The sequence below is a fragment of the Bos indicus genome, chromosome 16 (assembly GCF_029378745.1).
Source record: "Bos indicus isolate NIAB-ARS_2022 breed Sahiwal x Tharparkar chromosome 16, NIAB-ARS_B.indTharparkar_mat_pri_1.0, whole genome shotgun sequence".
Lineage (NCBI taxonomy): Eukaryota > Metazoa > Chordata > Mammalia > Artiodactyla > Bovidae > Bos > Bos indicus.
In genome coordinates this window covers 29,500,986-29,526,879 of record NC_091775.1, presented here as the reverse complement: position 1 = coordinate 29,526,879, position 25,894 = coordinate 29,500,986, and the positions used below count along the sequence as shown (strand labels likewise).

Genomic DNA, 25,894 nt, shown 5'->3' with positions numbered 1-25,894 from the left:
TAAGTCACATGCAGAAGCAGCTAAATTGAAACATGAAGCTAGAATTATATTCTAGCCCCATAGAGATGTGCTAAGCAACAGCCACTTGCAGCAGTATACTTGTGATATTCCAAGGCTATTATGAATTACCAGATCCATAAATAACTACTGTAGCCTGTGCTGTGGTTTTTCCAGTAGTCATATATGGATGTGAGAGTTGGACTGTAAAGAAAGCTGAGCACTGAAGAATTGATGCTTCTGAACTGTGGTGTTGGAGAAGATTCTTGAGAGTCTCTTGGATTGCAAGGAGATACAACCAGTCAATCCTAAAGGAAACTGGTCCTGAGTATTCATTGGAAGGACTGATGCTGAAGCTGAAACTTCAATACTTTGGCCATCTGATGCGAAGAACTAACTCATTCAAATAGTCCCTGATGCTAGGAAAGATTGAAGGCAGGAGGAGAAGGGAATGACAGAGGATAAGATGGTTGGATGGCATCACCAACTTGATGGACGTGAGTTTAAGTAAGCTCTGGGAGTTGGTGATGGACAGAGAGGCTTGGTGTGCTGCAGTCCATGGGGTTGCAAAGAGTTGGACATGACTGAGTGACTGAACTGAACTGAACTGAGCCTGTAGTAGTCACCAAAGTGAATAGGTACCCAGGGATGTGTAGAAATGAAGACAGCCCCATTGGCATGCAGGTGATAGAAATCTGATCAAGCTCACTCTTACTGCGCCAGACTGGAAGAGTGGGATGTTCTGAGTCTTGTATTGGTTGAAGGATGACTCCATGAATGCCATGGATCTTTAGGTTTGTTTGTCAGCACATCAAATGTTAAGGGTGCGCTTCAGTTCTTCAGTAGTGTTGCCATCACTTGTGATTCTGGAATCCCACTTATTTGCTGTCCTCATTTACCAAAATGCTGTTGCTAATGCTGCTGTACCAATAATGATAAAACATTACTGAATGCCAGTGATGTGCCGAGTAGTGAAAGTACATGGTTTTATTCTCACAGCAGTTCTGTGACACAGGAACTATTATCATTCCAGTTTAGAAATCAGGAAAGTGAAGTGAAAGTGTTAGTTGCTCATTTGTGTCTGACTGTTTGAGACCGCGTGGACTGTAGCCCGCCAGGATCCTCTGTCCACGGGATTCTCCAGGCAAGAATATTGGAGTGGGTTGCCATTTCCTTCTGTAGGGGATCTTCCCAACCCAGGGATTGAAACTGGGTCTCCTGTATTGCAGGTGGACTCTCTACTGTCGGAGCCATCAGGAGGCTTAGTCTAAACAGAAGCTTGTTCAGGGTCACATGTATGTGTGCATTGGGAATGACAGAGCTGGAACTGAAATTGATTCAGCTTCAATTCCACTCTTAACTCCCATGCTCTAGCACTTTTAAAGATACCCTCTGTGCCCTGTAGAATCTAGTACTGACTGACATTAAGGTCTCAGAAAGAAATTTGAAACCTTATTGAAGTACAAGTTGTTTTGGGAGCAGGGAGGGAAGTATAGTCTGTGTATCAATGATTTTAGTAACTTATATAGGCTTAGTAACAGTTCTGTAGTGAAATCTAAGATCATCACTGTCATCTGGTCTTAATGATTAAACTGGTGTGGTAGTATGAATAAACTTTTTATTAGTTTTACTGGAAAATGAAAATTAGTGAAACCAGCAGAAATGTAAATCTGTTTTGTAAAGGGTCCAAATTAAAATATTCTTAACTGGAGCCTCTTATGGAGAAATAGTGGGACATTATATTTTCTAGGTAGTGTTAAGATGCTTATTCTTGTGCAGAAAGTGCTGATTATCGGGCTTCTACCCAGAGAGGGTATAGGTAGGAATGCTATTTTGGAGGGCCCTGTAGTAATTCAGGAAATAATGCATTAAAGCAGGGGTAGTGGGACAGATTTGGGGGGAGCGGTATTGGTAGAGACTTAGATGGTGGAGTTGGCTAGGCTTGGTGACTGACGTGGGGATGAGAGCAGAGGAGCAGCCTGGAGTGGCACTTGGGTTTCTAGCTGGTGCCAGACAGTCGGACTTTTGTATCCCTTCCTTGGAATTGGAAATAGGGAGGGGCAGATGTGTGAGGGAGGAAAATAGGTTGTATGCTGACATGAGTTTGTGATAATGTAAGTAGAAATACATACCAGGCAGCTGTCTGTATGGGTTTAGAGCTTAGAAGTATGGGCTGGAAATCACTTTGCGCTGGCAGTTTCTATCAGGTATCATTTGAAACTGTGAGTGTGGACTCTGATTTAAGCTTTGGTGATGGTGGTGGTTGTATGTGTGTATTTTGAGTGAGGGGGGAAGGGATTAGTCACTACACTACTTGCCAAGCTGATTCTTTTCATCTGCACATTGTTTCTCAACCCATTCAATTAAAACTTTTAGAGTTTTTTCTTGAATGAACGTGGAGAAGTAAATCATGCCAGTCTTTTGTCTTTCTCTTTTATTACTGAAAATTAAAAAAATGTACTATATTACATAATCATAATTTTTATTACAGGTGTTGAGTCTGCATAATTAGCTTCTTTATAGAGGAGACTACACAGGAATGAATGTTTAGTTAATTTACCTTCCAGCCCCTAACAGTTTATTATGAAAAATTGTAAGCACACAGGATAATTGAAAGAATTGTTCAGTGAAAATTTATTTGCCCACCATCTACCAGATTCTACCATTAACACTTCAGTATACTTGTTTTATCATTTACCTATCTAGTCGTATGTATGTGGAGTCATCAGTGCACTATTTCCTGTATGTGTATCATTACCTAGGGCTCTATAATACAGTTTTTTCCCTTTTGTTGTAAAATATATACAGGGAATTGTACAGATCATCTGGTAAGTTTTGAGAGATGCACACACCTGTATAACCCAAATCTTTTTCAAGATACAAAACATTCTGGGACTGATGGCAGAGTTCCCTGAAGCCTCTTCCCACATCATCCTCATTTTCACTGTCTGCTCCTCCCCCCCCCCCACCCCACCCCCCGCCCACAACCACTGTTTAATTTCCACTGTAAGTATTTCCTAATCAAGAACTTCATCTATTAGGAATCATAAAATACACATTCTTGCTTAAGGTTTCCCTCCCCCCCCAAAAAAAAAAAGGTTTCCCTCCCAGGATGTTTTTGCTATTCATCTATATTGTTGGTGCTTCCCTGGTGGCTCAGAGGGTAAAGAATCTGCCTGCAGTGCGGGAGACTGGAGTTCGATCCCTGGGTTGGGAAGGGAATAGCTACCCATTCCAGTATTCTTGTCTGGAGAATTCCATGGACAGAAGAACCTGGTGGGTTATAGTCCATGGGGTCGCAAAGAGTCAGGACATAACTGAGTGACTAATGCTTTCCACACTCTGTTGTTGCTTGTTTCTGTTGTTTGTGTTTCTTGCTCAGTCATACACTGTTATATGAATATACAGTTTATCCTTTGTATTGGTGGATACCTGGGCTTTTTCTAGTTTTTTGCAATATCTAGCATTGGAATTGAAGGGTCAAAGGGTAAGTGTGTGTTTTGTTCTATATCTTGAAGTACCAAGTGTCTTTGAAAGTTGTGTGACAGTTTTGTCTTTCCATTAGTACTGTATGGGAGTTAACAGCTGCACCACATTCTACCTCTTCTGGTGGATGGGTAGTGACATTACATTGTGAATTTAATTTGTATTTCCCTGATGGTTAATGGTGTTCAACACTTTTACATGGATTTACTGACCATTTGTGTATCACATTTTGTGACGTTTGTTTAAATTATTTGCCCAATATTTTATCAGTTGTCTTTCAATTATTGAGCTTTAAAAATGCAGCCTAGATGCTTTTCAGATTTATGTTTTGTAAATATTTTTTTTACACATCTGTACCTTGCCTGTCTGTAAAGAAATTCCCTTGTGGCCTAAATTCCCTAGTTTCTTTCCTTTCTGTAGCAGCTTTATTGAGATGTAATTTATGTCATGCATTTTCTTAAGGTGGTTTCTAATGAGAGAAAATTTTAACCCACCTACTTTTTTTTTTCCTGTGATTATTGCTGAAACCTTTGCTTACCCTCAACTCATGAAACTAGTCTCCTTATGTTTTCTTCTAAAAGTTTTGAGTCTAGGTTTTATGTTAAAGTCTATGATAATCTTGAATTAATTCTTTTGTATGGTGTGAGGTCTAGGTTGAGATTTATGTTTTTCTGTGTGCATATTTGGTTGTTCCAGTACTTATTAATTGAAAAGACTCTTTTCCCCACTAATACGTCTTTGCGTCTTTGTAAAACACAAAATCAATCCATATTTTTAACTCTTTTGTTTCATTGATACATTTGTCTATCTTGGAGTCATTATCATACTCTTGTTTGCTAAAGCTTTATGTCTTGAAATCGGATAGTGTTAGCCTTCTAACATTCTTCTTCAGAGTGATTTTGGATATTCTGTGTTCTTTGAATTTCCATGTGGATTTTAGACTGTTGATTTCTGCAAAAATGTTTCCTGGGATTTTCATTGGAATTGCATTTAATCCATCGATTAATTTGAGGGAGCCTTTATATTATATTATTATTGAGTCTTCCAATATATGAATGTAGTATACTTTTTAAAATCTAGGTTGTGCTTAATTTCTCTTACCAGTGTTTTATAACGTTCAGCATAGAGATCTTGCATATCTGATATTAAATTTATTACTAAGTCAAATACTTGAATCCTGCAACCTTGCTAAATTCACTTACTAGTTATAGTAGCTGCCTTTGAGGATTTGGTAGGATTTATTTATATATATATTTGTCATTTGCAGTTAGAAGGCATTACTTTTTCTGGTCTTTCTGTTACTTGTCTTGGTACAAAGGCTGGGATTGCCACTACAGTGTTAAATGGAAGTGGTGAGAAGGGCCATCCTTGCCTTGTACTTCATCTTAGGAGGAAGGAGTTCAGTATGCCACAGTGAAGTATAACGTTAGTTATAGCTATTTCTGTAGATGCTCTTCATATCAAGGAAATTCCCTTCTGTTCCTAGTTTGCTGAGGGTTCTTGTTATGACAGATACTGCATTTTATCCAGTGCTTTTTCTGCATCTTTTGCAGTCCACAGTTTTTCTCCTGTATTCTGTTAATGTGTGAATTACTTTGGATTTCAAATGCTAAGTCAACTGTACGTTCCTAGGATAAAGAATATTTAATTATTCTTTAGATATATTGCTAATTTTGACTTTGTAATATTTTATTCACTGTCAAATCTGTATTATGGAAAGGCAACGTCATTTTATTTGTAACGTCTTTGTCAGGTTTTGGAATTAGAGTCATGCTGGCCTCATCAAACCAACTAGAAATGATTTCTCCTCTGTTTCCTGAGAGTTTGTGTAAAATGGATGTTGTGTTTTCCTTAAATATTTGATACAGTTCACTAGAGCACCCCTGTGTCTGGAGTTTTATTTGTGGGAAGCTCAGTAATTTCTTTAATAGATAAAGCTATTTAGATTTTGTCTCATCTTATGTCAATTTATTTTTTAGAAATTTTTCCAATTCCATCTAATTTGTCAAATTAGGTGGCATAACATGTTCATCAAATTCCCTTAGTATTATTGAAGTATTTATAGAATCTGTAGTGATAAGTCCTCTTTCATTCCTGTTATTAGGTATTTTACTTTCTCTCATTTTCTTGATAAGTTTAACTAGAAATTTTACTTTTCTTACTGTTTTCTGTTTCACTGATTTCTTTGTTATTTTCTTTGTCCTACTTCCTTTGGATTTTCTTTACTCTTTTCTAACTTCAGTTCAGTTCAGTTGCTCAGTCGTGTCCGACTCTTTGCGACCCCATGAACGCAGCACGCCAGGCCTCCCTGTCCATCATCAACTCCTGGAGTTCACTCAGACTCATGTCCATCGAGTTGGTGATGCCATCTAGCCATCTCATCGTCTGTTGTCCCCTTCTCCTCCTGCCCCCAATCCCTCCCAGCATCAGAGTCTTTTCCAATGAGTCAACTCTTCGCATGAGGTGGCCAAAGTACTGGAGTTTCAGCTTTAGCATCATTCCTTCCAAAGAAATCCCAGGGCTGATCTCCTTCAGAATGGACTGGTTGGATCTCCTTGCAGTCCAAGGGACTCTCAAGAGTCTTCTCCAACACCACAGTTCAAAAGCATCAATTCTTCGGCACTCAACCTTCTTCACAGTCCAACTCTCACATCCATACATGACCACAGGAAAAACCATAGCCTTGACTAGACGAGCCTTTGTTCGTCTGCAAAGTAATGTCTCTGCTTAGGAAGCCTAGTATAATTAACTTCAAATTTAATTCCATTGTGGTCAGAGGTTATACTCTGTATGCTTTCAGTTATTTTACATTTATTGAGAATTTTTTAATGGGCTAGTATAGCATCTGTTTTGGTGATCATACTGTGTACTTGAAAAGAATGTATATTCGCCAGTTGTTGCAGTAATGCTTTTGAAATATCAGTTAAGTCATAGTGGTTAATAGGTTTCAGATTTTCTCTGTGTTCAGTATTTTTTTAATTACTTTATAAATTATTATCTAGTTTTAATAGTTAACTGAGAGGGGGGGTTAAAATTTGCAACTAATTGTTGTGAAAATTGTTGTCCTCTCTTTTTGTCAGTGTTTTTCTTGGCTGTATTGAGATAAACTTAACACACAAGATTGTGGAAGTGTAAAGTGTTGATTTGATGCACTGATACATTGCACGATTCTTCCAGTTTTTGCTTCATGGGTTTTGAACATTTATGATTGTATTTTTTTTGATGAATGAAACCTTTTATAGTTTTTACAGCCTGATGAAAATATTGTGAGGCAGAAAAGTTCAGGAAACAGGGACACTTCTAATCAATTGCTTCAATTCTTATTAATGGGAAGATTTGCTAGGATAGGCAAGGTTTGTGTTGTCAAGTGAAGTGTTTTCCTGTATTTCCTTCCTGTCGCTGACCATTTATAAATGTACTTACTTTTGTGAGCTATCAAGCTATGAATGAAAGTTTAATAGATTTGCTCATTCACTGAGAATTGATGCTTGAAAACTTAAGGTCAGTTAAAAAACAGATGAGTGGGTAGATACAGTATATGAGCCATATGTGTATGAATATTATGTGCTGAGTTCTTTGGGGGATGTGAAATCTGAGATTGTTTTGACTTTTAAGTTTACATAAAATACTATATTGTATATTTGCATGTTGGTGAGAGAGACCTTAAAAGTTCTCATCACAAGCAAAATAACTGTAACTGTGGTGATGGACTTAACTGTGGTGATCATTTTGCAATATATACAAATACTGAATTATTATGTTGTATACCTGGAACTTAAATAATGGGGGAAAAAGAAGTTTAAGATCTTGGGGGACAGGCAAGAAGGGGTGGGGCGGTGGCATATTAGTTATTTATGGCAACACAGTAAAATTACAGCAATACTTAGTAGTTCAAAACAGTACTCATTCATTATCACGTGGTTTCTATGGATTAGACAGAGTACAGGTCCCCTGCTTCCCTGGTGGCTCAGATGGTAAAGAATCTGCCTGCAATACAGGAGACCTGGGTTCAATCCCTGGGTTGGGAAGATCCCCTGGAAGAGGGAATGGCACGCCACTCCAGTATTCTTGCCTGGAGAATCCCCATGGACAGAGGAGCCTGGGGGGCCCCAGTCCATGGGGTCGCAAAGAGTTGGACATGACTGAGCAACTAAGCACAGCACATAGGTCCCCTGGCTCAGGGTTTCTCAACAATTGCTGTCAACATGTTGGCCAGGGCTGTAGTCTTAACAGAAGTCATCATGAGGGGAGGGGGCTTCTATACTCGCTCACATAATTATGGTTGAATTCAGTGCTTGCAGGCATGAGTACCAGGTGGTGGTGGTCATTGGGAGCCATCTTTTTTTGTGTGGTTGGGAGGAGGAAAAAAGATGCAAATTATTTCTTGTAATTGTTCTTGTAATGGGAGCCAGAAACATACAGCTGGGGGAAATTATAAACCAAAGTTTATAACTAGGAAGCTAATGGTTGTTAGTACAGCCCAAAGAAATGTCTTAACAGAAAGAAGAATGAGTAGCAAAGCATCTTAAATAACAGGACATAAGAAAATGTTAAATATACATTATAACATGTTGGATTAATTCTAGACAATGTCATTATTTGTGTTTTCTGTATTAATATAAAAATTTTAAGATTTTTGTTAAGGTACAACCTTTAACTAAATATGAAGTTTTATTCCTTGAAAGACAAAAATACTTTTTTAAAAAATGTTTTCACATTTTCTTAATATTTAAAGCTATTATGTATTTTTAGTTATGGTAAAGTATACATAATACCAAGTTTTATGTATTCTAACCATGTTTAGTGTGCACAGTTCAGTGGTCTTAAGTACAGTCACATTCTTGTGTAACTGTCACCACCAGGCATCTCGAGAACTGTTTGATCTTCCCAGCATTTTAAAACTATCCATTAAATAGTTACTCCCCCTCCTTCCCTCTCCACAGCTCCTGGACACCACCATTCTACCTTCTGTCTCTAGTAGTTTGACCACTGTAGGTACTCTGTATAAGTGGAATCGTACAGTATTTATCCTTTTGTGTCTGGCTTATTTAGCTTAGCCTCATGTCATCAGGGTTCATCCATACTATATATGGATGATATATACCATTGTATACATGTATATCATGTTACATATATAGGATGTATGTGCTGTGTGGTGCTAAGTTGCTTCAGTCATGTCCAACTCTGTGCAACTCTGTGCAGCCCTATGGGCTGTCGCCCATTGGGCTCCTCTGTCCGTGGGATTTTCCAGACAAGAATACTGGAGCGGGTTGCATGTATATATGTAAAATCCACGTGTAAGGATTTTTTTCTGCATCTGAGGAATATGTTTGTATATACCACACTTTATTTATCCATTCATCCATTGATGAACATTGGGGTGGTTCCACCTTTTGGCTGAAGAATGCTGCTGTGAGTATTGATGTACAGATGTCTGTTTAAGTCTCTGCTTTGGGGGTGGGCTATCTCAGAAGCTGCCCAGTACAGGTGGGCACAGAGAGCAATTAGCTTTAAGTTTTTTGATTGAAAAGACATCTGTAGCAGAAGACAAGAGAGATTTCTACTAGTTAAAAAATACAAATACTAGGTACCCAAGTAATTGTTTCATTAACTTTGCCTAGTTACAAGTGGTGTTAACACATCTTTTTGTGAAAGACTGAACTTTTCATACAGAGTTTTCACTAAAAGTCTCACCAGAAGAAAACCTTTTCATAAAAGTTTCATCTTGTTTTAATGACTGGTTTAAAGAATAATTAACAATATGCGTACACTTAGTGTAATTTAAGATGCTGATGTTTATGGTATTTTAGAAAATAAACCACACACCATATGTCACTGGGTCTGCTGACCATTCACATTTCTACAGTAATTTTGGATTTAGATTATAATTCAGATCTGTCCAATTTTAGGGGAGTCAGACAGTAAATCAGCCACTCATTGAAAGGTGAGATTTCTGGCACTTGTAACTGTCTAGAACTCAGCCATAAAATGGAGCTTTTTTATCCTGTACTTTTTTAAAAATTATCACTTCATTCTGTACGAAGTCTTTGACTCAGCAGAAGTTTAGTGGGCTCCTAAAAGTAGGGGCTAAATACCAGCTAATGTAAATATATTAGTAAAGCAAGGCCTTACCATCCCAATTTAGTTGAGGAGACTTTAGTAAATAATTATAGTGTTACACCTAGTCCTAGTTCCATCTGTATTCATATGCAACCCTCTCTTTGTTTTCATTTACTTGAAAGAATCTTTTTTTTTTTTTTCCTATAGTTTTAGACTGAAATTTTATCTTAACTTTCTAGTCAGTACTTTACTAACTTGGATGAAAATCATTAACATTTCTTGTATTATTTCATTTTGCCTATTCATTTTTTGAAAAATGAGAGCTATATTCCTCATCGGCTAGTATATTTTAAAGTTCACGTACTCCTATAATGTTAAATTCTTACATCGTGTAGTAACAAAATCAGAGTAACATCATGGGATGGTGGGTGCTATTCTACCATATGACTTGTTTTAGAAAATCATGTTATATTCTCCATTTGTGTGCATGTGTGTTGTGTGTGTCTAATTTGATGCCTACAATGCTCCCCACGGATTTTTGTCTTCATGAATTCTTAGAAGAACATTGAGGTTCAATTTGAAGGGAAGTTTCCCTGAAAGATTTATTTTACACATGTGTTTTGTACTGCTATCTTTTAAAAACTCTGTGACCCCATGGACTGCAGCTCGCCAGGCTCCTCTGTCCATGGGATTCTCCAGGCAAGAATGCTGGAGTGGGTTGCCATTTCCTTCTCCAGGGGATCTACCCAACTCGGGAATCAAACTCGGGTCTCCTGCATTGCAGGCAGATGCTTTACCGACTGAGCGACAAGGGAAGCTCTGTGATAGCCTTAGATATGTTTTGCTTTTTTAAAGAAAACCCAGAGGTGGTTGTTTAGGGCTTTTCCAAACCAAGCATTGTCATGTGTGTGTGCTGTTTCCTGAGTCGTGTCTGACTCTTCGTAACCCCATGGACTGTAGCCCACTAGGTTCCTCTATCCATGGGATTCTCCTGGCAGGATACTGGAGTGGGTTACCATTCCATTCTCCAGAGGATCTTCCCGACCCAGGGATCAAACCCTGGCAGGCAGATTCTTTACCACCGAGCCACATGGGAAGCCCCCCAGATATGTTTTTGTAATAGTATAAGGTATAGTTTTCTCTCGTGAAATCTTCAAAAGAATCCTTGTTTATTTCTACAGGAACATCAATTTCAGCAAATATATAAATTCCCTCCCCTTAGCTTCAAATTAAATATAACATGAAGAATAATGCAGAAATAATAACTTCTGAGGAGTTAATTTTGTTGAGCTAATATAATCGGTAGTTAGGTAGACTTTAGCTCTCTTATTTGAGTGGTCATAAGTCCAAACTCTGAAGCAGACTGGCTGCTTTGAGTTCCATTTCTGTTGCTTCCTACAATAAGTTCTTTAAATTAATTTGGGCTTCCCTGGTGGCTCAGATGGTAAAGAACCCATAAAGAATCCTCCTGCAGTGCGAGAGACCTGGGTTCAATTCCTGGGTTGGGAAGATCCCTTGGATGCAAGCATGGCAACCCACTCCAGTATTCTTGCCTGGAGAAGCCCCATGGACAGAGGAGCCTGGCGGGCTACAGTCCATGGGGTTGCAAAAAGCTGGACACGACTGAGAGACTAAGCACACCACACTTCTCTGTCTCTGTTCCCCATCTGTAGACTGGGAATATTAACAAGTATCTCCCAAATAAAGTTGTTGAATAAATAAGTGAAATAATATAGACAAAGCACGCTGAACAGTGTGTGGCCCTTCTTAAGTATTATGTTCATATTAGTATTTGTTATTATTAGTAGTAACAGTATTATCATCACATTGACTCAGTAATTAGTTACAGTCACTTGTCTCTGGGTTTTAGGTCTTTATTAATATAAGGAATTTGGATTCTTTTTGACTATAACTGGGGGTATGTCCATCCATACTGAAGACTGTAGATAGTAAAAAAATTAACACATTTTCCCTCATTGATTTTTGTTATGGTTTTTGTGTTGCAGTTAAGCATTACTTTGAAACAAATTCCAAAAATATTTACCTGTGGATTCTTGTAGACTGCAGTCTCCTGAAACAGCTGTACATGATTTTTTAAAAATAATGTTTGCTTTATTTTTGTTGCCTAGTCTTCTGTATCACAGGAAAGGCAGGAGGGGCCTGATTTACCTGGGCTTCTCAGCAGTAGACCAAGGTTCCTCTAGTACCCTGCCACCAGTTGCATGCAGAGGCAGTTTTCCAGCCAAGATTTTATTAGTTTCTTAATTCTCTTTTTACTTCCTACCCAGTGTCGGACACGACTGAGCGACTTCACTTTCACTTTCCACTTTCATGCATTGGAGAAGGAAATGGCAACCCACTCCAGTGTTCTTGCCTGGAGAATCCCAGGGACGGGGGAGCCTGGTGGGCTGCCGTCTCTGGGGTCTCACAGAGTCAGACACGACTGAAGCAACTTGGCGGCAGCAGCAGTGTGATTTCATTTTCTTTCCTCTTTGCAAACTGATAAATTCCATCCTAGATTTCTCCTCTCTCTTGTGGTTCTAAGAATACCGAAATTGTCACGTTTTCGTTCTATTATTCCCCTCTCTCCAGGTATATTGTGGGCAGAGGCAGGTCCTTTTTGTTGGCCAAGTCACATTTACAGAGTTCTGCACATTCTATGCTTGAGTCAGCGGTATTCATAATTAAAGTCAAATAGTACCATAAAGATTTTTTTTTAAAAGATCACTCTTACTTCTGAACATGCAGGTGCCTCCTTTTAGATGCTTCTTCTGTATATTGTTTAACGATTAATTTCTCCTTTAAGAGGTTTTTGTCATCCTGTGGGATAACCCAACAGATTGGCTGAAATGTTTTCTAAAGCAGTATATTTTGCTTTAGATACATAGGTTATTTTCTGTGGTGACTGTGGATCTCTCATTCGTTAGATTGCATTTGTACTTGGTACATGAATATAGCTGTTATGGAAAGAAAGAATTAAGTAGTGACATTGATATTTTCACTTTTTACAAAAACCTTTTAGTATCTCTTAGAAAGATGAATGGTTTACAACTGTGTGGCCTTTACTGGAAATGTTGCCTTTCTGTGTCTTTGGAACTGCCGCCTCACAGATGGTTTTCTTGCCTTGTAGAAAATGTTTGCTGCCATTGTTTGTATCTGCTATTTGTCAGTGGTATTCACAGTGTTCTTCCCTTACCCCTCAGTCGGTGAGCCATGACAGCAGCACCTAATTGTTATTAGCAAGTAGCATCCCTCCATTCTTAGCAGGTGTTTTATTTATGAATGGAATATGAAAGGAGAAAAGCTAGTTAGTATTTCATAAATGTACCCTATCGTAAGAAGCCCTTGTATTGTGATCTGTACTGATTGGTTAATTGACCTCAAGTTTGGTATCCTTAAAAATGACATGTGCCCTTGAACGTTTAATCTCCTTTATAATGTATGTGTTAATTCTGTGACCTTTGTTTTGTTTTCCAAGCAAGGCTTTACTGGGGCCCTATTATAGTAGGGGAGTGAGGACAAATAAGCTCCCTTGCCTGCTTACTCGCTTGTTGAGTTGGGGGTGAGCTTGTTCCTTAGATGGCTTGAGGGTAGGGGTGTGTGGGGTTCGGGCTGGAGGGGCGGCCCAGTGTTCTGCCCACTCTGGTAGTGTTGCGTGCGGGGGCATTCTCAGTACCGTGCTTTTGCTCCAGGCTCTTCAAAAGAGGCAGTTGGGTTTTTTGGTCTCTTTGTATCTTTTGTCCAGAATTTGTGCCGACTGCATATGCATGCAGTTATTTTTAGTCCCATATAGTTCCCTTGTATTTTGTTGCTAGAGGAGAGGTTTGTCCAGGTGCAAGCATTGCAGCACTGCAGAAAAGGATCCCAGGTCCCAGCCTGTCTCATTCCCCCCCGAGACTCTACACCCTTATTCTTACGGGGAAAGGGGCTGGGGCCGCAGACCTTAGCCTGTCTGAGAGGTGTAGCAGTGCCTGGCTGACTGTTCCTGAGGACCTGTAGGGATCAGGGCCACCGGTGACCTTTGTTTTTGTAAAACTTTTAGTGTTAGGTGATGAGAAGTCTACATTATTTTTCTTTGCTAAAGCATGCCTCTGTTTTATCTTCAAAATTTCAGCTTCAGTTTCTTTGAAGTGGAGAGAGAACTTAAGATATATGCAGAGTGTTCTGAATATAGCATTCTGCCTTGTCTTTTATGTATATCTCACAATTTTTTAGTGACTCATCTTGATAGAAACTTAATTTTCATAGAATTTCTATATATTCACATGGTATCCATTTATAGAGTATTTAAATTGCATAATTACAGTATAATTGGTATGAGTACATTTGGTCACAAACACAGCTGACTCTTGCTAAGTACACAGCCTAACTGCTGGGAGCAGAAGAGTGCAGGGGGATTAGAGTAGTCTACTGGCTCAAAGCTCAGGGTCTTGAGTGCTTATGGTATGTATTACAGATGGAAAGGAGAGGGTCTGAGATTGTCCATTTAGGTACTCGAAGTCAGAAAAGAGCTTTCACTGGCATGTTTTGGGGCTTTTACTCAAAGCTTATAGATGTTTACCTTATACAATTAATATTGCTCACTACTTTCTAACTCATTACTTCAACACATCTTACTTTGGAGAGATAAAAAGATATAATGCCAACCCTTCAGGGGTTTAATATAATGTTGTAGAGATGATAAGCATGTGTATTGTGAGAGCACAGAAAGGGAGGCCCTGTATTGAGCAGGAGAGGAAAAACTTTCAGGAGTATATGATACTTGTGTATAACTTGTGTCTAAATCTTGGAGAACAGTCAGTATTAGGGAGGAGGTGTTTGGGAGGAGAAAATGTTATGTAGCAGGTAGTTTAGGTGCAGGGCGTGTGCAAAGGCGTGGACATGTGGACAGGTATGGTGTAATTGTTACTGCTGTAGTGAACACTGTGTGCAGCAGGATGCTAGAACATTTACATTATACACTGACACATGTATCATGCTGTCAGTGTTTGAAAGAAAGTATAAATGTTGAGAAAGAAGCCAGATCACACCAGACCCCTGAAGCCACAGTTTATCCTGAAATGAGTCTTTGGAGTGTCTTAAGCAAAAGAGTCGGAGAAGGCAATGGCAACCCACTCCAGTACTCTTGCCTGGAAAATCCCATGGGTGGAGGAGCCTGGTGGGCTGCAGTCCATGGGGTCGCTAAGAGTCAGACTCGACTGAGTGACTTCACTTTCTTTCACTTTTCACTTTCATGCATTGGAGAAATGCATGAAAGAATCCCAGGGACAGGGAGCCTGGTGGGCTGCCGTCTCTGGGGTCACACAGAGTTGGACACGACTGAAGCGACTTAGCAGCAGCAGCAGCAAGCAGAAGAGTGATGTCTTGAGATCTGATTTAGAAAAATTTTCCCGCTGGAAGCATTGGGAGGAAGGAGTAAAATTGCAGTCAAGGATACCAGTTAGGAGATATCTGAAATAATCCAGATGAGAAGCTAGGGAGGGCCCAGATTAAAACTTGTGAGCACTGTGAGCAAAGGGAACTACTGAATTCAGGAAGTAGAACTGACAGGCCTCAGTGACAGAGCACCTGGCAAGGTCAAGAGCAGGGACAGTTCTGGCGTGACCCCTAGGTTTGCAAGACAGCTAGAGTCCAGAGTGGTGAACTGAGGAAAAGTCTTCTGTGTGTGACTCCTCTCGTGCTTAACACAATACAGGGCATGCTCTTTATTGTTTACTTTCCTATTTGAAGAAAATACATGTTTTTTATTCCTGATTTCAGTACATAGTCTTCTGAAACTCTAGGAGGCCATGGAATGTAGATATGAAAAATAATTGTGGACTTGAATTGAGATCTTAACATTGTGTTTAACCCTCTTTAATGCTTGAAATGTTATAAAATTGCAAGCTTGAGTAAAAAAATTGACATCGGAGAATAAGATGGAAATACTGTCTTTAAAAATTTCCAACTTTTTTGTGTAGTTTCTTTCTTAATGTTTTATCTTCTGAATAACTGACATCTTGATTCACAGAATGACTCAGTATCATAACAGACAAGATGCCAATTCTCTTAGGATAGATTCTCTAAGTGGTTGGTAGCATAATAGAGGTTATGATACAGACCTTGATAATTTACTGCAAATTAGGCTCTGTCATTTGAATGACATTCTCCTTTTTCAAAGATGATGACATTTTTATATGTATGTAAAAATAAATTGGGGTCATGACTTCTATGCTACATCCTTTGTAGCATGTCATTACTTTGGAAATATCAGTAAAATGCTAGGTGACATAATTGTTCTCTTGTCTTTGTCTTCTTCCTTTCCCTTCTCTTTCATCTTCAGTTCAGTTCAGTTCAGTCACTCAGTCATGTCCAACTGTTCTTGACCCCATGGACCGCAGCACCCCAGGCTTCCCTGTCCATCACCAACTCCTGGAGCCTGCTCAAACTCATGTCCGTTGAGTTGGTGATGCCATCCAACCATCTCATCCTCTGTTGTCCCCTTCTCCTCCTGCCTTCGATCTTTCCCAGCATGAGGGTCTTTTCCAATGGGTCAGCTCTCTCATCTTTCCTGTTGGCAAATTTTATCTCCTGTGCTTCTGACATATATATCCCACACCCTTCCCTCTCCTTTAATCTAGACCAAATCTCATCATAAATACACTTCTCACACTAGTCTTCATGCTTGTGTTCTTGACTTCCATGCCACCTTCCCGAATCTCTTCTCTTTATAGAAACTGGAATCATCTTTTAAAACTATAAGTCATGTTCTGCTTAAAGCCCTCTACTGGCTTTCCAGTGCACTTGGGTAAAATCCCATCTCAAATATTACCTCTTCAGAGAGTCCTCCTTATGGAAAAATGAATGAATACTATGGGAACTCAGAGGAGGTAACAGTTGAATCTGACTTTGAAGGCTCCAGAAAGACTTAACAGAAGGAATGGTATTTGGTCCAGGTCTTGAGTAGACTTTTGTTAAATGAAATTATGTACTGAATAAGAATTTAAATAAATAGTGGCTCTATGTGCCTAGGCACTGCAGATTCATGCTTTGACAGGTAATGATTACTTTGAAAGTAAGTCACTATTTTCAAAGAGTTGGCTGTATTTATTGTAACTTCAATAAATAGCATATACAAGAGCCAAGGGATCCTTAGTCTGCTTAAATATCAGGAACCATTTCATTCATGGGTACCTATAAAAATAGAATCAGGCCAACCTTTTTCTATCATCATATATATCTATTCAGGAAATTTGAGTACATTCAGAAACAAATTTTGACAAAGCCACAAAATTTGATTGTAGTGTCATGGTTTTTATACTTTAGAAAAAAGCAAGCTGTTTCTAGCCTCCTATGGCCATATATCAATTTTTTTTAAAAAGCCAAAATTAACATCAGGAAGATGAAGTATAACCAATTACATATGCCAATTGCATTTGGTCATAAAATGAAATTTTTATTGATAACTAATTTTAGTGCCTGATCGTCACAGAAGTACAGCTGTAATTAATTTAATCTTTTGTATCCTTCCTTTACTGATTCAGAGTGTTGAAGACTTTGACTAGGTGTTCATTTTGAGGCTTGTAGAATAATAAGTGTAAAGATTATAAAATTTTTTCTTTTTTGCTGTGCTTGTTTAGGCCTTCATTTTCTTTAATTTTTTTTCCTGCCTTTTTGACTCTTCAGTAGCTGTGATTCTTAAATCTTTTCCTTCCAAATTACTTTTCCCTGAAAAACTGCACATACTGAATTTGCAAAGTTTTATAATTTCAGAAATTCTCTCATTGATTTTCTCATCTAAAAATTCTCCTAGCTAAAGTGGGAAATTCCTACCAGAAGAACCTCTAAGTGGGCCAGTCATATAGTCATACTTGTAAAGCAGGCTTATAATATCAGTATTTCACTGGGCTGGGGAGAAATGAAAAAAAAAAAAAAGTGGACAATGTAGAAAATTGTATAGAAAGCTAGTTATTATACTTACAGTATATTACATTGTATTTATTTTGAGATTTTTAAGTTCCAAACTATCTTCATTTTAGTAAGTTATGGTGGTTCCCTCCCCTCTTCTGAAATGTCCTGCCTGTCAAGTAGGTCAAAATATTGTTGACCTATTCTGTACTGATTCATATAGTTGGTTTTTGAAGTTTATGAGTCTGTGAAATCCAAAATTGGGTACCACTAGCTTATTTGTGCACACCTGTAATTGGAGTTGATATATTGGGTGGTTTTCTTCTCAGGTCAACAATGAGTTTTCTTATTTTTTGATACAAGCTGGGTGTCCAGCAATTCAGCTGAATACAAACACTGACTCTCTGAAACTGGTAGGTTAAGGGCTCATTCCCACAAGACTGCCCCACTTTAGACCTAACTGCTGTTGACTGGGGGAAAAAAAATGCAGTGCGACAGTAGTGAGTTAAGTTTTACTGGGCCAAATGAGAACTGTAGCCCAGAAAACAGCCTCTCAGAAAGCTCTGAGGAACTGTTCTGAAGAGATAAGGGGGAGGTCAGTATATATGAGATTTTGGTGAAGGAGGATCGATCAAGCACAGGTTTTCTCAGAGGCTTGCTGCTAGTCACGAGAAGGTTGCTGCTAGTCACGAGAAGCAGATGTCTCCGTTAATGATTTTAGTGCTTTTCTAGATATGAGAAGGTGCAAGAAATCGGGCACATCTGAAGGCCTGTTCTGCCAGTTTTTCCCAGAGCACAGAGTGCCTCATTCCTGATCTCCGCCCCAAACTCCTTTCAGGGTGTATTGAAGGTCAGCGACTGCAGTGGCTAGTGGCTTCATTCTTGTAGAACCAGATGGCAGGTAACAGTTTTTAGTGGGCACTGCTAGTCAGATACTTGGGTTACCCCCCTACTTATGCCCATGGCCTACAAATTCAGGGGTTCCCACGACTCCCCTTCAGGCCCAGTTATTTGTTAGAATGACTCCCAGAGCTCAGAAAGTGTTTTACTTACCATTCCTGATTTATCATAAAGGATACAACTCGGCCTGATGAAAGAGGCGCATAGGGCAAGGTATAAGAGGGCTTCTTCCATGCTCTCTCCAGGCATGCCATCCAACCAGCACCTCCATGTGAGCTGCTTTGGGTGTTTTATGGAGATTTCATCATGCAGGCGTGATGGTGAGTGAGACCAATCTTTGGCACTTTTCCCCTCCTCAGAGGTGGGGAAGGACCAGGACTGAAAATTTCTACCCTCTGATCATGGCTTGCTACTTCTGGTGCACAGCCCCCATCGGAAGCCTAGAGTCAGTCATCTTATTAGCTTACAAAGATACTGCTTGGGAGATGCCAAGGGGTTTAGGAGTTCTGTTCCAGGAACCAGACAAAGACCAAGTATTTTTTTATTATACCGTAGGATGTGTGTCTCTTGTGAGGTGTGTGGAAGGAATGGAAAGATTTGACTTGGTCAGTAAGGCCCCACTGGACAGTGCCATTCTCTTTTCTGGCTGGGCCTTGCGTGATGTGGCTTCTCTGAGGACTGGATGCCTGCTAGAACTCCAGGGCTGTCTGGGGCTAACTTGTGTCTTTACAGCTTGATACATAACCTGAATGGCTCTAATATCTCCAATAACATCTCAGCTCTTACCATGTCTTATCTTGTTCCATTTAATCTTGATTTCTTTATGTGCTTCTTGTTTTGTTGAGTGTCAGATTTGTATCCTTAATCTCATTTTGAAGATGTCTTTTCATCTTCATTATAAAACATCAACTAGTGTTTGCATTTTTGGTCTTTTCTTGGCTACTTTGATATGTTCATTTAGAGATGAATAGCTATTCAATTAACTATGAGGGTATGATTACACCACCACCCTTATGGCAGAAAGTGAAGAAGAACTAAAGAGCCTTTTGATGAAAGTGAAAGAGGAGAATGAAAAAGTTGGCTTAAAACTCAGCATTTAGAAAAGTAAGATTATGGCATCCAGTCCCATCACTTCATGGCAAATAGATGGGGAAACAATGGAAACAGTGAGAGACTTGATTTTCTTGGGCACCAAAATGACTGCAGATGGTGCCTGCAGCCATGAAATCAAAAGACATTTTTTCCTTGGAAGAAAAGCAATGAGCAATCTAGACAGCATATTAAAAAGCAGAGACATTACTTTGCCAACAAAGGTCCATCTAGGTAAAGCTGTGGTTTTTCCAGTAGTCATGTATGGATGTGAGAGTTGGATTATAAAGAAAGCTGAGTGCTGAAGAATTGATGCTTTTGAACTGTGATGTTGGAGAAGACTCTTAAGAATCCCTTGGACTGCAAGGAGATCCAACCAGTTCACCCTAAAGGAAATCAGTCCTGAATATTCATTGAAAGCACTGATGCTGAAGCTGAAACTCCAATACTTTGGCCACCTGATGGGAAGAACTGACTGATTTGAAAAGACCCTGATGCTGGCAAAGATTGAATGTGGGAGGAGAAGGGGACGACAGGATGAGATGGTTGGATGGCATCACCGACTTGATGGATGTGAGTTTGAGCAAGCTCCAGGAGTTGGTGATGGACAGGGAGGCCTGGCGTGCTGCAGTCCATGGGGTCACAAAGACTCAGACACGACTGAGTAACTGAACTGACTGACTGACTGATGAGCTTCAATATTTGGAATGTCTCCAGCATCCCATTGTAGAGCAACGGGGAAGAAAAAAGTGGAGGAGAAAGTTAGGACATTATATTTAACTTTCCTGGTTTTACATTTCTGATATATCTTTCTTACTTTTTTTTTTTTTTTTTTTTGAGGCCTGGCAATTGTGTGTCCAAAAATACTGTTTTGTGAAAACTGGAAAATACTGTTCTATATTAATTTACAGACGGGTTTATTGAATTGTTGTTCACTGTTAGTAAATTTATTTCTTGGATTGTATGCCATAAAAGGCAGTTTGCCTTAGCTTGTTTCTTTCTAAAGGGTTATGTAAATTTTGTCACTTAACAAGTATTTTTATTGTGAGTGATGAAGAGATTTCAACTGCTGTGCTGACAAAGACTCTTTAATCAAGCTTTTAAAAATAATTCAAGCTTTAGTCATTGTCTCATTTTTACTCCCAGAACTATTTTACCAAAACAAAAAAAAAATTCAGTACAGCATAAAAATTTAGATGGTACCACTGGGTTTATTTCAGTGTTTGTACTGCACAGATATTATTACCAGTTAGTTTTGGTGAGATTTCATTAATGGAAAATTATGAACGGTTTTAACACTACCGTTGTGAGTGGTTTTATTGCTCAGTGCTGTGACCTCTTTAGGTTTCCTGTGATCCTTCTGTCATCAAATCACAGAAGTCTAGCAAAGCACAAGCAGATACTGTTGAGAGAGGGGCCAGAAGGGAGGGATGAAAGTGACTTTTTGTTTCCCAGGATATTGGGGAAGAACACACATGATTTACTTTGCGGCTGAAATTTGTGGAATGAGCAATGCTTTCTTTGAAGATAGGGTTGGGTAAGCTACTTGGCATCTCCATTAACAATTACTTAAGCGTCAGATAAATCTATGAAAATTGTGAAGATTGAGTCATTTTAATTAGGTTAATAGTCATCATGGAGTTAACATACCTGTTTTCTTCTGTTCAATTTTTGTATTTGATTTTTAAGAAGTAAAATATGGTATAAAGTAAAATTCCAACTAGTCTTTTTTGCCCAGTAGTATTTTGGAATAGTTGAAATATGAAATTATTGCTTAATATGTAACGAAGATCATCTCTACAACAACAGCAACAAAATCTCACTCTCGCTTGGTAACAAAATAATTGAGAGGAAGCTGAGGTTTAAACATTCTATCATGAAGTTGGTCTTATTTTCCTTAATAAAAATTTATTTGTGAAGGTTAGAATTGAAAATCCAAAAGAATGCTTAGAAATCAAGTAAAGAAATTTGAGACGTAGGATGTTACCTTATCTGAGTGGAGTCAGGGGCTCAGTCACAGTGCCACCCAAGGATCATTAGTGCCCCCCCATATCTCACGGGACAGAGGGAGCCTAGCAGAATTCGTTATACAGACCTTGAAGCAAGCCCGATGATAAAAGTAATTTTTCCAAAGATGGGTAATCACAAACAGTTCACCAATAGTATAAATGTATATATACACACACAGTGAAATGATTAATTTATACTTATAGTTCTATTCAGTTTAATGGATATGTTAGATTTATTGATAGAAGAAAATGTTTTTTGTATTGTTTATATAATATACAGTCTCCTTTGTGGATCCTGATCTCCTCCTTCTGCTTCCTCATTACACTTCATTTTTTGGTCTGTCTTCCCCATTAGAGTCTACTCATAAGAGCAGGCAGGCCTCTGCCTTATTCACTGTCATCATTTCTAGCAGCAAGTAAAGCACTGATTGCTGACCGACCGCCTTGTTAGATAACTATTTTATATGGACTTATGGGAAACAGCATATTTAAGTATCTTAAAAGTTTGCTTTTTTTTTTCCATTTCCCAGTGAACAGAGTATCTGTCAGGCAAGAGCTGCCGTGATGGTTTACGATGATGCCAATAAAAAGTGGGTGCCAGCCGGTGGTTCAACTGGGTTCAGCAGAGTTCACATATATCACCATACAGGCAACAACACATTCAGAGTGGTGGGCAGGAAGATTCAGGACCATCAGGTAAGGATTTGTTAATTCTTAAAGTTACCTAGTACTACAAAAGGACTTGCTATATTCAGTAAAATAAAGTCATATTTTGTAGCCAAAAGAGTCTCTGTGGGAAAAACTGGGTATAGCTTTGCCATTCCACCCTCTCCATCTTTATAAAGCTTGAATTTAGATAACAATTTAGAACTAATTGTTCAGGAATATAAATCTGAGTTTTTAAATTATGATATTCACTAAATCCTCTGGCCTTCAAACTAACTAGGTTTGGGAATCTAAAGTAAATTTAAGACAAACTAAAATGTGAAATTTCACTTAAGTAGCAGATTGTGCTTAAGGAATTCATTTCCCACCAAAGGCATGGGGTATTGGACTATAGGAAGGAGTTCAAAATTTAAGTAGTTTCATAAAGTATTGTTAAATTCATATATGATAGAAAAATTGTATTAAGGTTGCTGGAATAGTTAGGCTTTTGTAATTCATGTCTGGCATGACAACTAAGCTTTTGCTAATTCCCTGCTCTGGATTTCTTAGAAAGGTGACTGGATTATCTGATTACTTGATTTCTGGGGTCTTTCCAGATCAGGAGCCAGTAGACAGTGCAAAATGGAGATGGGATTTTACTAGCATTAAGTATATACTAATAATAGTGAGGACTTTTATAAAGAACAGATTTACGAAATACTTTTGACACTGGTAAGATGGTAAAATCAGCCAGTGTTAAACATAGGCGGCGGGGGGGGTTGGGGGGGGGAATGTAACAGATTTCCAGCTGAGTTCTTATTAGAGAAAGATAGTTCTCTGAATTTCCACTGGGAGACAGGCTGGTGTAGTGTGTGATGAGATGCTGTGACAGCCTTGTATTTGGGGATGGAAATTATGAACTGGTAATATTTGTATGGTACAGGTTATGCCCTTTGAGATGCTGGGCCTCGAAACTGGTATCAAAGTTTCAAAACTGCCTAAAGCTGAACCTTTTCAAGGGGCTGCATACCATAAAAAGAAGACTAAGAACAATCTTCCTAACCAGCACAGGTAGGCAGAGGAGTTTGAGCTAGTTTAGGAGCTCCTCTGAAAAATGGAAGCCTCCAGCTTCATTTACACGTCTGCAGCCGAGAAATTAACCAATCCTGGTTGCGGGCCAGTGAAACTCCTACGGCACCTGGCAAAAACAAATATATTGCTCCCCAGGAGAGGAACTTTGCAAGACCTGAATCAGTTGGCAGAAAGAGCAGTTCACTGAATGCAGCAAGTTTACCTATTAGTACTGACTGTCCTAGCCTGCTGCTCTCTGCCCTCTCAGGCTCCCTTCTCTCCCCTGTGCCTCCACCTCCACCCTGTTCTTCCTTCTTCTTCCTCCCCTCTCTCCTTTTGCTCTGTGCACCTGTTGCTCAGCCTTTCTCTGGTTCCCCCAGTCTCTGTACCAAGAACCCTCTCTGCCTCTCTGTGCTCTTTGTCTTTTCCTCCAGCAGACTGTCTCAGGAGTGAGTTGGGCCAGAGACTGACTGAATACTCCCTAAGATGCTGCTGCAAAGTAAAAATGGGAACTGGACAACTAGGACTTTATAGAAGTTACTGAACATTTTAAACACATTACAAACCAGTAGCTGTAAAATAAATTTTTGGTAAATTCAGTGAATTGGTCATTTGATATCCTGATGAACAAACCTAAATATATCTAAATGTTGTTGAAAAAGAAGAGGGGTATTTAAAAATAATGGGATCAAATCATTATTTTGTACACTTGAAATGAATATGTTATATATCAGTTACACCTCAGTTGAAAACAAATGATTAGAAAGAAATCTGTGTAAAGATGAAATACTGACATTTTTATTCAAAAGAGAAGGTAGCTATCCTATGGCTTCCAGTTTTTGACAAATGGAGTGTTTCTTAAAATGTTAGAAATTTAAAAACACTTCTAAATAATTTGTGACACTAAGATGAAATCATTATGAAGATTAGAAAATGTTCAAAAGTCAAAAAAAAAAAAAAAAAAAACCCAACAAAACCCTGGATCTAAGGGAGAAGGTATCACACCTAGAAACCTGTGGGATGTCTAAGCTGTCCTTAGATAGACAGTCCCTCCCCCTGCCTGCCTGTTCTCTGTATGTGTGAATCTGTTTTGTTATGTTTGTTCATTTGTTTTCTTTCACATACCACATACAGGTGAAACCACAGCGTATTTGTCTTCGTCTGACTTACTTCATTTAGCATAATACCCTCTGGGTAGATGGACAAATCTTAATGGCATATAATAAGCAAACCCAAAGAAAGCAGAAGGAAATACTAAAAATAAAAGAAAATAAATAATAAATAGAAATGAATAACACAAGAAACTGCTTCCCTGAATAAATTGACAGAATCAAACCCCCCAAAAGTTACAAATAAAACAGCATTAGGGTTGGAAAGAGATATCACTGTAGTTACAGTAAGGAAATAAATAATAAGATAATATTATGAACAACTTTACACCAATAAGTGGGCCATTCTGTAGAAAAATACGATTTATCATAACTGGCAAAAAGTGTAGAAACATAATAGACTATATTTTGTTTTATCAGTCATAAAATATAGCAGTAGTTAATAATCTACCCCAAATATTTTTTAAAAAGGACAGTGTCCAGAGCATTTATAAATGAAATTAAAAATCTTTAAACTATTACCTGTTTTATGTAAACTGTTCTAGAAAAGAGTGTTTTGGGATTTCCTTGGCAGTCAGTGGTTAAGACTCCGCCTTCCTGCAGGGGCTGCAGGTTCAATCCTTGGTCCAGGAGTCAAGATACCATATGCCTTGTGGTCGAAAAACCAAAACATAAAACAGAAGCAATATTGTAACAAATTTAATAAAGACTGTAAAATGATCCGTGTCAAAAAAGAAATCTTAAAAGAGGAGTATTTTATGAGGCTAGTATAATTTTGATATCTTAAGACACAGAACCATTTCAGAGAGGAAAATTATAAACACATTTCAATTATTAACATTGTTAAAGAGATGAAAGTCCTCAATAAGATATTAGCAGGCCAAATGTAACAATGTATAGTGGAGGAGTGGGGGGGAAGATCACCTCTTAACCAAAGAGGATTTCTTCCTCTTTATCTCAGTAATGTAAAGGTAGTTTAACATAAGTAGCCTATTAATTTGGTAGGAGAAAACCTAGAAGAACAACACTGATAAAATCCGTACAGAACAATGCTCTGCACGTTTGGCATAAAAATGAGTTTTCTTAAGCTGATAAGGATGAATAATGTAAACATACAGCTGACATCTACAAGACAGTTCAGTGTTGAAAGGATTTCCATTAAACTCAGGAATAAGTTTGAGTTTTCAGCTTTAGTCATTTTCATTTTCTATTGCAGAGATGGTAGTCTAGTAATATAAAGATAAAGAAACAGAAACTATAAGGATTGAAAAGGAAGAAACAGAGCTTGACCTTATTCACTGATAATACAATTGTCTATGTAACAAAAATCCCAATATCTGCAGATAAAATATTAGAACTAATAAAATTGTTCAGCAAGGTCTTTGGATATAAGATGACTATATAAAAATCAGTAGCATTTTTGTATAACTAGCAATAAACAATTTGAAAATATAACTTTATACAGATACTACTTAAAGTAACAGCAGTGATAAAATACCTAAGAATAAATCTCATAAATATTGGTTTCATTCCAGAGTACCTTTTTTCATTGCTTAATGGTTATCAGTCTGTTTTAAGTGGGAACATATTATCATAATTTATTAAATAATGTCTAAGAGCCGTTAAAACATTAACCACAGT

The 25,894-nt window shown here is 38.4% G+C and overlaps 1 protein-coding gene across 11 annotated transcripts in view; it reads left to right on the top strand.

Annotated features, from left to right (window-relative positions):
* Positions 1 to 25,894, top strand: part of ENAH (ENAH actin regulator) — a 163,593-nt gene that overhangs the window by 58,785 nt on the left and 78,914 nt on the right. For all 11 annotated transcript variants that reach the window (XM_070768044.1, XM_070768043.1, XM_070768046.1 and 8 more), the window contains exon 2: positions 21,959 to 22,124. In XM_070768044.1, the coding sequence (XP_070624145.1) occupies positions 21,959 to 22,124 (166 nt within the window). The remainder of the gene's footprint in view (positions 1 to 21,958; positions 22,125 to 25,894) is intronic.